Source organism: Naegleria lovaniensis (genome assembly GCF_003324165.1).
Source record: "Naegleria lovaniensis strain ATCC 30569 chromosome Unknown tig018, whole genome shotgun sequence".
Lineage (NCBI taxonomy): Eukaryota > Heterolobosea > Eutetramitea > Acrasida > Naegleriidae > Naegleria > Naegleria lovaniensis.
In genome coordinates this window covers 43841-59195 of record NW_025407839.1, presented here as the reverse complement: position 1 = coordinate 59195, position 15355 = coordinate 43841, and the positions used below count along the sequence as shown (strand labels likewise).

Genomic DNA, 15355 nt, shown 5'->3' with positions numbered 1-15355 from the left:
TTTGAGAAGCGTAAATGGTTCAGTAACAATTTATATTTCATCCCCTCTCAAGAATATCTTTAAAATACGTTGACAATTTTAAAAAAAATGCGGTTGTCAAATTCGATTTCTCAAGAGCAAGCATTTGAAATTCCCTCTTTTCTCAAATGTTCCCTCTGTTCGGAATTACTGCAAGATCCCGTCATGCACACTTCCTGTCAGTTGTTATTTTGTTTAAAATGTGCTCCGTATGATCAAACATGTTCCTTCTGTCATTGCCCGTTCTCGGTCGAGAGTCTTTGCAAACCTCCAAAATTTGTCGTTGAAAGCTTGCAGCAGGTGATGGTTCCGTGTGTCAGATGTCATTCCATGATGCCCCGACACGAATTGGATGTACACATGGAAACATGTCCAATTCCGTGTCATTTGGGTTGTGGAGCGAAAATCAGCCCCCTTCAACAACACCAGCACGAAAAAGAATTGTGTCCAATGGCCATTGTTAGTTGTAGCGATGAGAATCACTGGTGTGATTGGAAAGGAAAACGAGAGCAACTGAACACCCATGTTCAAACATGTCCATTTGTTGGTAATAAGGAATTTGTTTCAAAGATACAAGAAAAATTGGACATGCTCGACAAGAAAATTCAAAAATTGGAAGAACTTGAAGATAGAATGAATGATAGAACTGTTCATGCTTTTTGTAAAGGAATGAAGACACTCGAATCTTATACATTCAGAGGAAAGAAATTTGTTTCTGACTCGAGTCAATTTGTGACAAGGAATTGTGTGTTTATTGAATGTGAACTTGTTGGACCTTGGATGTTTAATGGATGCACATTTGAGAATTGTAAACTTTTAGGTAGTGAAACAGTCAAATTATCCAAGGAGCAAATGCAATTTGAAAATTGTACATTTTCAGGAGAAGGAAATACTTTCAGCGGTGTGTTTATCAGAAAATGGAACAAAAATGTATTTGAGAGCCAGAATGTACTTTTTTCTCATTGTGCGCTATTAGTAGAACAATTTCAAACAAATCTTGAATATTTAGCTAGAATTGAAAATTCAATAATTATTTCTTCTCAAACGCGCCTTAAGGAAATTTACAACTCATCAACGACAGTAGGATTTTCTCACTTCAACAATCATAGTAGTTTCAATTGTACATTACCTAAGAACGGTTTATCTATTACTCTACGGAACTCTTCCAAGGTTAAAACATATTCATTGGAACATTCTTTTACTGACGGTGCAATGTTAGCTCTTAATAAGTCGCAGGCATCGTTTGGTGTTTTGTATAAATTCTTCCTCACGGGACAGAGTAATGGTGCGTATTGTGTCAAGAAATTTGGAAAAGGGTCCATGACCGTTGAAGAAGCACGACCTGGTTGTTTGTCGAGTAACGATGCCTTATTTTTTGCTGAAATTGGAAGCGCGGGTTCAGAACAGGAGATTCTTGACGCGTGTTCAAACGTAGCACGAGCATTAGGTTACTGTTTCTAGTTTTTATTGTAGTTATTCGAATTCGATTTTGAATGATTTGATTTCTGACATGTTTCACGCAGATGGTTTCGCATAAAATTACAAAATTTTCTCTCACACCAAGAACACCCACGCGATTCAAAAAATGTTCATACGATCATGTCATGTTCCCAATTGTCCCCATCTCGCTCGCTTTCATTGCTGCGGATGTGGTTTAGATTATTGCAATTCCAATCATCATCCGAATCATTGCGCATATTCCTTCGGATTTCATGATCCACATTGTTGTGGTGGACTCTCTCTCACCATCATTGATCCTTCCTTGACCAGTCCAACCATCATTAATCAAGAACGTTGTTCCGAGTGCAATACATACCTAACTCCAGCAAGCTTTCATTGCTGTTGTTGTCGTCGTAATTTATGTTCGGCTCATGCCTGTGCTGCTCATGAGCATCATCGGGTTTCTCCATTATATCGATCACTCAATAACAAGTATTGGTATCATGGAGGACAACCTTCCATTCATGGAATTGAGTGTCATGGTTCTTCATCCAGATTTTGGCATGTTGAACCAATTTCTGATGTTTCCTCGTTGACCCAACGAACGAATGGTAGTCATTGTAATGAGTAATAATAATAATATTTACAGTAATGGTTGTAATAGTTACAGTAATAATTATAATAGTAACAGTATTGGTAGCAGCACGACTCCACAACGGAAATTATTCATGAAACAAGTCTTGGACGATCCCATGAGCGAGGTCTATCAAACGTATCAAGTCTTACGAACACGTTCCTCTCCACTCCAAATGTATCTAATCGAAATTGTCGATCTTTGTACCAATCAGGAAGCGGGAGTCACAGAAATCATAATGCCTTACATGACTTGTAATTTGAGAACCTTTGCCACACAACGTCTCAAAGATTCCTTTCATTCTCTTCTTCGAGAGAATCATGACATGATCCAATGGAATATTCATTCTCTTTGTTTGGTGTTGGATATGATGCATCAATGTGCCAATGGATTGCAATGTTGGAATGAAATTGCTCAGAAACGTCATAATGATGTCAAACCTGAGAATTTTCTGGTCGATGATGGACATGCACTGAATTTTTCATCATTCTCCAATTTTTGTGTCTATCTTGCAGATTTGGATGAATCGGATGACAATTATTCGTGTAGTAATCGTTCGAGAAGTGGAACACTTCATTATTTTCCTCCAGAGACGGGGACACGACGTTCCACACGTTCAGATATTTGGAGTTTTGGTGTCATGTGTTTGGAATTGCTTTGTTTACTTCATCAATTGCATTATTCGAATGATGGACAATTTGGAATTGACAACAGACATGTGACATTTTGACATTACAATGAACTTCATCCTCTCTGGATGATTGGCACCTACACTTATGTCAGTGTTTGCATTGACACTTGCAAATGAATGATTGTATTGACCTAGTAAGTCTATGTATGACACTGAGTGTGCGAATGATGTTGAAATGAGTATTTGTGAACTAACATTCTATTGTCAATAAAATCATCAAACAAAAAAAAAGCTGATAATCCATCATCTATTCCTATTTGCTGACTTCGTATGAAAGGATTAGAGCAAAAATGATATGTTCTTTCATGATGATAGACTCAGCCGTTAAGAAGTATGACTACGAAACAAAAAGTGATTCCAGTTCCCTTAATTGTACCCTTCTGATTGCTTCAGCTTGACTTTTGCTGTTACCGTCATTCCCAAATCACTCAAATTCGATTACATCAGCCAACAACAGTGTTGAGCACCATTCTCTTGTTCTTCTCACCGTTTTTGTAACAATTGAACAAAAGTACATGTCACTATGAAGAAAAGCTGGCAAGTTTCACTCCCCTGTTGAACCAAATGAAAATGTTTTCCTGTACTGCAAGTGTTTTTCCTCAACATAAATCGTCTCTCAAGTTCATTCAGCAAGCTCTGACATCCTGTTCGACAACTTCATCTCAATCTCTTTCAACGCCGTGTTGTATGGCGCAACATCAACTCAGAAAACAGGTGCTGAACGGTGGAACATTATTTGAACCACTGCCTCACAACGCTTCACCTTAGAAAATGAGCGTGAGTCTATTCTTCCCTCCATAAACTAAATTTCGTAGATGATCATTTGGTATTGTCGTTGTCAGACGAATTGTCCAAAAATTGCGTTCGTGATACTCGATGATGATTGTGTAGTGAAGAGAATTTTGAGGCCCGTTGCTCACAACCGTGAAGACGGAGGTTTGTAATTTCAAAATAATATTTAAATAAATTAAAAAATATACAGGTGCTGATGACACTCGGCACTCAAGTGTCAGGTGCTGTTTGCATTTGGCACTCCAGTGTTAAGTGCTATTTGTATCTCCTTTTTGGGACTACGTGCCATTGCAAACGGCACTAAAGTGTAAGGTGTAAGGTGCTAAAAGGTATGTCCTCTCTCTGGATGAGAGAGGAATTGAGATGAATGAGACAATGGTTGTATTTTCCGAATGTGTGAGTCGACTCCTCTCTCTCTGTCGTAGCATGTTGAAAATTGATGCTTGTCAACGAAAAGATTGGACCAACATTTTGAACGAGTTGAAATCCATCATGCTCATGCTACTTTATTCACTTCATGACGTCACGACACTTGTATTTTCAGATCGAACCAAGACTGTACTTATGGAGGATATTAGTTTAATTTTTCGATATCAATATCCTTGGAAAAAGCACAAACTCAACTCTCCATTGATAGACACCAATGATCCCACAGTGTTTGATCAAGCTTTGATACATTCAAAGAGCGAGAAGAAAGAACGTGAATATATATTGAGCAAAAGACAACATTCGCCATCGATTGGTAATGAAATGGAATTTTCACCCAATAGTCCAACTCAAATTTCCATTCAATATGAAAACAGGTATCGCATGTATTCGGTTGAAAAGTTGAAAGATGGATCCAAGAAGTTTCTCGACTCCATCTTTCAAAGTCGATACACAAATATTCTTTGTACACACAAATGGCCTCAATCGTTTTTTAAACCATTTATTCTTTCCAAATATATGGAAAATATTACAACATTACTAATGGATGGTAATTATGAAGTTTTGGATGGAATGGGTTCAATTCGATTGAAAAATGTCACAGAGTTAGATGTAACGAATATGGAACCATGTACGATCGAAATCATTGCTGGTGTCTTTTCCAATTTGAGATCTCTGATTTTAAATGAAAATAGAATGGGTCCTTTAAGTGCCAAATTAATCTCAGAAAGTTTTAAGCATTTAACCAAGTTGGATTTGAGTGGAAATGCAATCGGCGATGAAGGTGCTCATCATCTTGCCAATAGTGTACATTTACAACATTTAGTGAAACTCTACTTGATCAACAATGACATTGGTGCGCAAGGAGCTATATGTATTGCAACAAGCCCAAATCTGACACAATTACAAGTGTTAAACTTATGTAGGAATTCAATTGGTCCTAAAGGTATTGGTGCATTAGCATCGAGCAACAACATGAAGAATTTAACAGAGCTCGGGCTAAGCTATTGTAGTATTGGACATGAAGGAGCCATGTACATTTGTTCAAGTATCAGTTTTACAAACTTGACGTCATTGTATTTGATTGGTAATAGTTTGACTGAAACTGACATTAGTTTGATTTTGCAGAAGCTCAAAAAATTGAAGCAAGCATCCTTGTTCGCCAAGCCTTCGTTGGACAGGAAATAATAAACCAAATTATTAGAAAGGTCAAATGAATGAATCCATTGTGCATGCATTCGTTGTATTTGGTTTATTTTTGTGTTGGACAACAGCAGTATTCCACTACTGCCACAATGATTACCAATCGTTTCATGACAAAATAATCCTCTCAAAATTGAATTAATAGTAGCCTATTTGTTTTTTCTGAATTTGAATTTTCTCTTTTCAGATTCTTGAACAAGTTCTTCAAAAGTCATTTGTTTCTCTTGCTTGGATACAAGTTGAATAATGTCACCACTCATAATTTCCTTATAATTTTCCAATGAAATACCACAATCATTGCCCTTCTTTACCTCCTTGACCTGATCTTTAAAGTGGAAGAGCGAATTAATGGAACTTCGTTCAATCAGAGCAGATCCCGCACGCAACACTCGATAAAAATCTCCCTTTTCAACTTTTGCCAACATGGAACCTTTGGTCACAGTACAGCCAGCAATGGGAATTACTGTTTTTTTACCTGAAGTGCTCTTGTCAGTGAACGTAAATGGTTGTTTGCAAATGGCTTCTCCCAAAACGACATCTTCGAACGTTGGTGGAATCATTTTGACCAATTCTGACTTTAAGAAATCAATTAAATGGTAAATCACTTTGAATGTGCTAATTGTGACATTATGAGTTTTGGCTTCGATGGCAATATTTGGTGCAACTTTAGCATTCATGGCAATAATTTGAGTACCCTCCACAATCTTTGCCAATTGAATGTCAGCTGTAGAGACTGGACCTACTGCTTGTTTGATAATTTGTATCTGAGCAATCTCGGTAGGGAATGCAGATATAATTTCATTAAATGCATCGATCGTTCCAACCACATCTGTTTTCAAAATAATTGGTAAAATATACTTCTTATCTTCTTCGAGCGTTTCTTTTTGTGTTTCCTCTGTTGCCTTTTCTTTTTCAGCCAGTTCTGGATTTTTTTCAAGCTCCTTTTGTCTTTCAGCTTCTCGCTTTTCTATTTCTCTCAAATTCTCTTCAAACTTTTTGGCTTTCTTATTTTCTGCTTGAATAGTCATCATTTCAATTCTGTATTCAACAATTCGTTTTGCCATTTCTTCGTTGTCAACCTCAATGACTTTATCTCCTGCTTTTGGCATACTGGTAAAACCAATAATTTCCACAGGATCAGCTGGATATGCAACCTTCACTTCTTTCAAATTTGAATCTCGCAAACTCTTTACTCTTCCATAGGAGAGTCCAGAGACAACCCATTTACCGGTTTTAAGATTTCCTCTTCGAACAATACATGTAGCTGAGATACCAAAACCTTGCAAAACTTTGCATTCAATGACTGTTCCTTGCATTGGAATATTGTCAAATATTGATTTCAATTCTAATATTTCTGCTTGGAGACCAATGGCCTCAATAAGATCCTTAACTCCAGTTCCTTTGAGCGCTGAAATAGGAATAAATTGAATATCTCCACCTTTCTGCTCTGAAACAATTCCCTCATTCATTAAATGTCGTTCCACCATATCAATATCTGCATTGGATTTATCAATCTTGTTGATTGCAACAATCATTGGGACGTTACATTCTCGTGCATGTCTGATCACTTCTCTAGTTTGTGGCATGACACCATCATCTGCTGCAACAACCAAGACAATAATGTCAGTCACTTGTGCGCCACATGCTCTCATTGAAGTGAATGCTTCATGTCCTGGTGTGTCAATAAATGTGATGGGTTGCGAGATGGAGGGCAGCTTGACTTGGAAGGCACCAATGTGTTGTGTAATGCCTCCAAATTCCTTTTCGACGAGGTTTGTATTTCTCAACTTGTCCAACAGAGTTGTTTTACCATGATCGACGTGACCCATGATTGTCACGACAGGTGCTTTTGGCTTAAACAATTTTTTGTATTCCTTTTCGTTCTTTTGGAGATCTTTTGCTGATGGAGGAGAGTTGTTTTCCAATCTTTCAAGTACTTTTAAATCGTCATCAGATAATATTTTTGGCTTGGTTCGTATGGGAATCGATTTCAAATGCTCAAGACATATATTTTCAATTGTTTCCATTGAAATGATATCTTCCATGGTGTACCCTTTCGGAAGATGTTTGATAATTTCATGAGGTGAAATGTCTAACTTTTGTCCCAATTCTCTTGCACTCATTGGTGCTTTTAACTCAAATTCTGGATAAGCATTTCTCACATAGAATTGTTGTTCCTCTTCATCGTCGTCGGCACCTCTTCTTTTCTTGGGAGTTTTTTTAGGTTTATTATTTCCGGCCTCTCCTCCTTCCGAATTGTTTGAAGCTTTGAGTGAAGTATGGTAATGATGAATATTATTGTTGCCAACAATTATTTGATTCATGTTCGTGTTGTTAGTATTGGTGGCATGGAGGAATTGTGAGGAAGAAGAGCAAGTGATGGATGTTGATGAAACTCGGTAATTATGAACACTGCCTATATTATTGAATCGTTCCAACTCTGAACTTTCCGTACGACAATAATACTTTAAAAACGATCGTTGCTGTGTTACGGAAAGAGCTCGTGAACGACTCGTAATGGCTTGTCCCAAATACGATGGAATAAAAATTGAAGATGAACCCGATGATGATGTTGCTACGGAGCCTATACTCCCTATCATGGTTGCAGATGCAGAAGCCTTCAACCATATCAGGCCCTGTTTTTTCATTTTTTTTTAATTTTCAACTTTTTCATTCAATCAAATTACTGAGGATGATGATGAGGTGGATGATAACAGTTCAATAGTTTGAAAAAGGCAAACAGAGAGTTTTTCAATCAATTCTTTACAAAAATTGTTGTAATTATTTTCTCAAAAAAAATGTTCTCAACACCCTCACTCGAGTACTTTTATCCAACTTTTTCCTCGCCTGATGAGAAAGTGGAACAACAAGACAAGTCTCACAGTACAATCGGAAGTCTCTTCCAAGACATGAATCTTCGGGATGGTCCTCCTACCACCTCTTCTCCATCAGCATCGTCTTCTACAACAGAATTGAAATGGAATCCAATTTCGTTAATGCCTCCAACCACCACGATTAATTTCTTATCAAAGCCTCGAAATGTTGTTCATGGCGATACTTATTTAAAAGTTGTGGGACGTGGCGACACGAGAAGGGAATTATCTTTTGATGAATGGAGATTGGTGGCAAGTTTTGTTACAAAATTTGTGGCATTCAAGTCGTTGGCCAATGTTAATAGAACGAGTCGACTTGCAGTGTTGTCTTGTCATTTTGTTCAAGATTGGAAATGTGTCGAGTCATTTGTGTTGAAGTGGATGAAGAGAGCTAAAGCAGCAGGTCATTCTGATCAGTGTCGAGGTGAAAATTCACTGCTTCCCAATGAGAGATTGCATGACATGTTGTATTTGTTGCACGATCTCAACTTGTTTGATTTGAATCAATTTGTTCATCCCATGGAGAAGAATATTCATTATTCACATGAAGACTCTCTTGTTCCAATTCCCAATTACTACTCGATGAAATGTGTTCAATGTGCTTGTGAATTGGGATTCTATGCATTGATTGATCAGCTTATTGAAAAGCCATTTCTGTTACCATCAATAATGAAACCTTCTGAAAGAAATCTTTGTTTAAAGTTAGCATTTAGTAACAACAATGACGAAACAGCTAAGCGAATTGTCAAGCTTTATATTCGCAGAATTTTCGAGGATACTCCATACAATAATCTTTTACAGATTTCAGATCATTCCTTGCACACCATTCTTGTTATGTGCGCTGACTCACAAACATCTGGAATTATAGTGATAATGTACTCCTTCCTTCAACAAGAGTTTGCAAAAACGCTCAAGGACCAAGAAGCCAATGATATTTTAAGCGAATCTATTAATACGTTCTTTATTGAGGGCCAATACTATTCCAAGTTGCTCAACAAGAAGGATTTTGAAAGTGCGTTGTTCGTACTTCAGAAATATCTGGCCTTGAATTGTAAGAATAACCGAACATCATCACACGGAAACGAATTACAACCAACATCCCTATCCGTGTTAGGAAAATCCTTAAAGGGAGCTTTGGCTTATAGTCGTGACGTAGAATTTATGTTATGGCTATTCAATACTTTATTTACTGAGCTTACTCCATACATTGAAAATCCCAACTCAATCATTTCAGATATTGCACAAGAATGCATGTTATCAGCAAATACTAAAATGTATTGTGAATACATTCAAAAATACGAGAAAAGAGATGTCAACAAGGATAAAATATTGGTCGAACATTCCTTGGCCTCACTAAATTCAACGTTTACCGTTGAATTATTTTCGCTCATTAGACCATCATTTAATGCCTTCCAACAGGCATTACTGCGAACATATGACAAAGCAGACATGTTGTTTGGGATATTTGAACCTTGGCTAAGCGAAAATTATCCTGAAGAACTTGCTGACTTTTTATTTCAGAGGGTGACATTGTTAAGAGAAGGCTCAGATCGTTATACGGATCCTCAGAGCTCACACGTTAAAAAGTTATTCAACTCACGTGTGCAAAAAAAGCTCGCTTCTCTATTTATGGCTGACAAGGTTAAAAATTGGGCCGATTTGATATATTTGATGCAAACCTATGAATGCTTATCCGATTTTTACGAATTTCTCTTCGAAAAATTCCAAACCGATAGTACGCTTTTAGAAGAATTGTACAATCATATCATTTCGACAATATTGCATTTCCCATATCTGACTATGATGAAAAGTTATCTTTTGAACAACAAGCAATCAATGACAAACCAACCCTTGAACCTCAATGATGTTTATAGGACGCTGCCGTTCTTATGTATATAGGAAAATTGGGATTAAGCAAGTTATTTCAATTTATTGCTGAACATAAGGCAAATGTGATTGTCGAGTTTCCTCGAGTTTTTCCATTGATGTACAACTCTATCACTGACATGAGTAACATTTACAATGTGAAATTGAAGAAAGATTTTCAATTGGTGACCCATTCAACACAACTTTTAATATTCCTATTACGGCATCCTATTTTGGGAAAATATTTGAATTTATTGGCCTCATTTTGGCCAACTATTACGTCTATAAGTAACACGAAAATGAAATACTTTTTTAATGAAAGCGCGCAATGCAACCCAGACATTATTGCTGTACTGAATGCAAGCATGATGAGTGAAAAAGAAATTGCTGAAATAATTCAATATTTATTATCCAAGGATGTCGCCTACTTCAATTCTTTTATTCATATTAATTCAATCACAACAGACCATTTGCTGCAGATTCCAAGTACTAGCTTTTTCAACCCTTCCAATTTAACACATATTAGAGATGTATGCAAAATTGTGAATTTACTATGGACCAAATTTGAACAAGATCAAGTCAAAATCAAGTTCCGTGACCTATTTTGTGTTTTATACAGCTCAACAGGTCTTTACGACCATGTGACGGTTGTTATGAAGTATCACAGAAAATTCATGGAGATGATCGAAGATATCATGTATGAAATGCTTCTTTGTGACGACTATTTTGATACAGTTTCACAATTTAAATTACGATTGAACGACTCTTGCTCATCACAAGCAAAAGACATGGAGATATTTGGCCCCAAAGAATTTGATTTTACACCAACAAGTTTTTTACTTCGTAACCCCACTCGTCTCATTGATGCCCTTAAAAGCAAGACCAACAAACACCAACGCACTAAATTCTTGGTCGCATGGAAATCGCTCATTCAACAACTGTTACCCTCTGAAGCAATGGATGAGGTTTCAAAATTATTGACACTGCTTCAACCTATCAATGATTTAGGAGGTTTCAAGAATCAAATGTTAACAAATCACACGATCTCGTCGGGAAGCACTATGAGCAACAAAGCAGTAGCAAATCCATTTACAACGCAACCTTCTTTTGACTTTTCCAAAAACCCATTTTCTAGTGGAAGCTCTCCATTTACATTTAATACTTTTTCCTTCACTGCTCCATCATCAGCAGCTTGTGAACCACAAACGAATGCCAAGGTTCATGCGAGCTCAACATCATCAGTACGAAAGAATGTTCATTCAAGAACGACCCATTGGAAATGAGAGAACGTGATTACATTCACGCTCGGATTGATGTGACGATTAGTCACTTAGAAAAAAATGTTTCCAACGTTGCAAGAAGGAAATATCAAAGCGAGCTGTCAAAAATCCTCTCTGGAGCCTCAACTCTGTTACTTTTATCCAATCTCTTCGGCCGATGTTACCAAGCAAGAGAACTACCGTCCTCTGTTGGCTGATCAGAGAGAGTCGACCAAGGAGATGATAGGAAGGATGATGAGCAGTATGGGCCTTCGGATTGTGTCTTCAAAGAAGGCCATCTCCAATCTCGGAGGTGTTGCCATGTGTCAGCCTGGCACTGATCGCTTCACCAACAGTCCTTATCGCTCAACCTTTCGAGTCAATATGATGATGAGAGAATTATCATTTGATGAATGGAGATTGGTAGCAAGTTTTCTCACGAGATCTGATGCTTTTCACTCTGTTGCAAACGTCAGTTGGACGGGTCGACTTGCAGTGTTGTCTTGTCATTTTGTTCAAGATGCAAAATGTGTCGAGTCATTTGTATTGAGGTGGATGAAGATTGAATGCAGCGGTTTTTTTAGAAGTGAAAATTCATTACTCCCAAACGAGCGATTGAGAAACTTACTACAACCTTTACATGATTTCAATTTGTTTGATTTGAATCAATTTGTTCATCCCATGGAGAAGATGATTCATTCTTCACACGAAGACCAATCTCTTGTTCCAATTCCCAATTATTGTTCCAAGACATGTTTTCGCTTTGCATGCTTCTATGGATTCCATGCATTGCTTGATCAGATTTTGGAGAAACCATATCTATTACCAGCAACGACATATAGTGAAAGGGAGCAGTATTTGAAATCAGCTTTCAGTAACAATCATAATGAAACAGCAAAAAAGCTCATCACATTATACATACGCGATATGTCTGAGGAAACGCCACCCCTACTCTCGTTACCAACCATTTTTGGTTGCTGTGCAGAATCACCAAAGCATGGAATTGTTCTAGATATTTATTCCTTCCTTAAGTCGGAGCTTGAAAAAGTTCGCTGCTACGACGAAGTCAAAGATTTTGATGTGTTATGTGAATCTATCATTGATTTCGTTCGCTTGGATCACTTGTCCAAGTTGCTCAAGAAGAAGGATTTTGAAAGCGCTTTGTTTATACTTGGAAAAAGCTTGGCAATAGAACATAACACCATCCCATTGTCTAACAACCCCCTCGTGAAGTTTCACTTGTTCTTCGAAAATATATTGTCTTTTTATGGTGATGAAGAAGTAATGTTATGGTTGCTCAATACCATTTCTCACGAGCTTAGTCCCTACGTTGACAATCCTAATTCCATTATTTCTGGTATTGCACACAAATTTATGTTTTCGTCAAACACTCGGCTCTATTGTGAATATCTTCAAAAATACGAGAATAGAAATGTCACCAAGGACAAGGAATTGGTGGAACAGTCCTTGGAAAACCTAACCTCACCCGCAAGTAGCTTTGAGTTATTCTCACTCATTGTTCCATCATTTGACGCTTTTCAACAAGCAATGGTCCAAGCACGACGTAGAAGAGACAAGCTATTCCTGATATTTGAACCTTGGCTCAGTGAAAATTATCCCGAAGAACTTGCCAGCTTTTTATTTAACAATTTATCTCTGTTAGAAATTGGTCATTCTCGATATACAGACTCAGAGAACACGAGGAAGCAGACTCTATTGCATTTTCAAACTCAACATGCTCTGGCAACACATTTCCTTTCTCAACAGAAGATACATTGGGACAAATTCATGTTTTTGATGAGAAATTGTGTGCTCTTGCCAGAGTTTTTGGATCTTGTTTTGGAGAAGGTTCGATTAGACACTGAATTGTTGAATCAACTTGTTGATCACATTATTTCAACAATTTTACAATCAAGTGAGCTGGTCATGATGAATGAATATCTCTGTGACAATGAAATAGGTGCGACATGTGAACACCAATACTCTGATGTATACAAAATAGCTGCAGTATTGATGTATATGGGAAAGTTAGGAATTAATAATTTATTTCAAGCGATTGTAGAACACAAGAAAGAGATGATTGCCAAATTTCCTCAAGTTTTTCCAATGGCTTTCAATTCCATCACTGAAATGGGCAAGATTGAAAACATGAATTTGATGAAAGATTTTCAATTAGTGTCACATTCCACAGAAGTATTGATATTCATTTCACAACACTCCATCTTGAGAAAATATTTGAATTTACTGGCCTCATTATGGCCGAAAGGTACTCTCGCTTTTTCGAACATGCCTAGCAGCATGAAATACTTTTTCATCGAGAACTATCGTGAAAGCAATCCAGATATTTTTTCAGTCCTTCATGCAGCCATGCTCAATGAGAAAGATATTACTGATCTCATTAATTTCTTACTATCCAGAGATTCAATTCAACTTCCGTACTTTAATTCAATCATCCATCTTGATGCATTCACAATAGACCATGTGATACAGATTATCAATCATGATTTAATTTCCCATTTAACACATATTAGAGATGTATGCAGAATTGTAGATTTGATTTGGAATAACTTTGAACAAGAACAAGTCAAGATCAAGTTCAGAGAATTCTTTTGTGATTTGCAATGCTCAAACGCTCGTACCGATTGCTTTTCCGTAATTTTGAAACATCATAAGAAATACATGGACATGGTAGAGGATATTTTGTACGACATGCTATTTTGTGACACATATTACCACACAATTTCGGAGTTTATGTCTCGAATGGCTAGTGTTTGCTCTTCCGAAGCAGCAACTATTTTCATGCAACTGTATGGACTCAAACAATTGAAGTTTACACCTCATTTCAAACTTCATGACTCCACTCGTCTAATCAACATACTTAACCACAAGATTAATAATCTACAAGTAGAAGGACAAACAACAAAGCTTGAAGACTGGAAATATTTGGTTCAACGAGTGACTCCTACAGAAGCCATGTGTGAAGTTTCAACATTATTGACAAAAATTCTACCACCCACCAACACTGAAAAAAATCAAACAACTAACTTGTTGATGAATGAAAGTACAGTAGAGAAAATTCAACAACCATTTGACTTTTCCAAAAATCCATTTTCGAACGGATCTTCAAATGTTCCCCTTAATTCCTTCCACGAAGCCACTTCATCTCCAGTAAGAAAAAGAATTCGAGCGAACCGTAAGAAATGAAGCTACCTTTCGTTGTATTCTTTCCAATTGATTTCGTTTATTTAGATTTTATGTACTAAACGGAGATATTTCCCAACATGTTCCGTCACACCGAATGAGTTACAAATCTTTTCATGCCAATCAAATATTCTATGGCACGTCATGAATGGAACAAATTCATTCCAGAATTAGGTTTAATGGATTTCACACACATGTGAAAACATAATGAAAGAACCATAATCCCTCTCTTGTGTTCATCTTGCTTATTTTATCCAAAAGAATCATCTTACAAACAAGATTTACAATCAACCAATAGAGGAACAGGCCAAGCATATTGAACTATGGAAACATTTCATTCATCGTTTCACGCCACCGAAAAATGGACGAGGTTTCATAAAATTATTAACACAATATCAACCTTCCCCATTGCAGCGAAATCAACCAATTTCCAACATAAACCATAAGGACACACAAAACCACAGCAATGAGGAGAGACATCTCCACGGATCCTTTCTTCGATCATAACTCTCATTCGCTAGTGCATACATGTTCCAATCTGCGAAGCACAACATGATGACAATTTGAACGAAGAAATAATCTCAACAGCATTAAGAAGAAGGAATTACACTCCAAGAAATGATCATTATTAATAATAGTATCTTGGTTCTAGAAACATGTGGTTGTATTTTCAAACAAATGGAATACCCGCTCTCCAGACTCCTTCAATCTATGTAATTCCTAACATGGATCATTGTCAACATGTATGGATCTTGAAATCAGTATTTGAAAATTTGACTGTTCGGTGGAAAGGCACTTTTACAACATTTTTTAAAAAATTCATAACAATCGTTGCTGATATCCTTCCGATATCTTTGCAGCAATTGACAGCTGGCGTTTGTGTCCATTACAGTAAACTCTTCATCATACACACACCTGATCAACCGTATTGGTACGTTGAATAATTGCGTCT

The 15355-nt window shown here is 37.1% G+C and overlaps 6 protein-coding genes across 6 annotated transcripts; 5 read left to right on the top strand and 1 right to left on the bottom strand.

Annotated features, from left to right (window-relative positions):
• Positions 1–87: 87 nt before the first annotated feature.
• C9374_002904 (uncharacterized protein) lies at positions 88–1479 on the top strand (the record flags this gene model as incomplete). The annotated part of the gene is made up of 1 exon (XM_044692373.1): positions 88–1479. One exon carries the CDS (start codon positions 88–90, stop codon positions 1477–1479), a length of 1392 nt encoding a protein of 463 aa, XP_044549748.1.
• Positions 1480–2066: 587 nt separating this feature from the next.
• Positions 2067–2822, top strand: C9374_002903 (uncharacterized protein; the record flags this gene model as incomplete). Its single annotated transcript, XM_044692372.1, has 1 exon — positions 2067–2822. The coding sequence occupies one exon, from the start codon at positions 2067–2069 to the stop codon at positions 2820–2822; it is 756 nt and encodes a 251-aa protein (XP_044549747.1).
• Positions 2823–4001: 1179 nt separating this feature from the next.
• On the top strand, positions 4002–5189 carry C9374_002902 (uncharacterized protein; the record flags this gene model as incomplete). The annotated part of the gene is made up of 1 exon (XM_044692371.1): positions 4002–5189. The coding sequence occupies one exon, from the start codon at positions 4002–4004 to the stop codon at positions 5187–5189; it is 1188 nt and encodes a 395-aa protein (XP_044549746.1).
• Positions 5190–5353: 164 nt separating this feature from the next.
• C9374_002901 (uncharacterized protein) lies at positions 5354–7852 on the bottom strand (the record flags this gene model as incomplete). The annotated part of the gene is made up of 1 exon (XM_044692370.1): positions 5354–7852. The coding sequence occupies one exon, from the start codon at positions 7850–7852 to the stop codon at positions 5354–5356; it is 2499 nt and encodes an 832-aa protein (XP_044549745.1).
• A 150-nt stretch (positions 7853–8002) lies between these two features.
• Positions 8003–11226, top strand: C9374_002900 (uncharacterized protein; the record flags this gene model as incomplete). Its single annotated transcript, XM_044692369.1, has 2 exons — positions 8003–9812; positions 9977–11226. 2 exons carry the CDS (start codon positions 8003–8005, stop codon positions 11224–11226), a joined length of 3060 nt encoding a protein of 1019 aa, XP_044549744.1.
• Positions 11227–11283: 57 nt separating this feature from the next.
• Positions 11284–14406, top strand: C9374_002899 (uncharacterized protein; the record flags this gene model as incomplete). The annotated part of the gene is made up of 1 exon (XM_044692366.1): positions 11284–14406. One exon carries the CDS (start codon positions 11284–11286, stop codon positions 14404–14406), a length of 3123 nt encoding a protein of 1040 aa, XP_044549743.1.
• Positions 14407–15355: the final 949 nt, after the last annotated feature.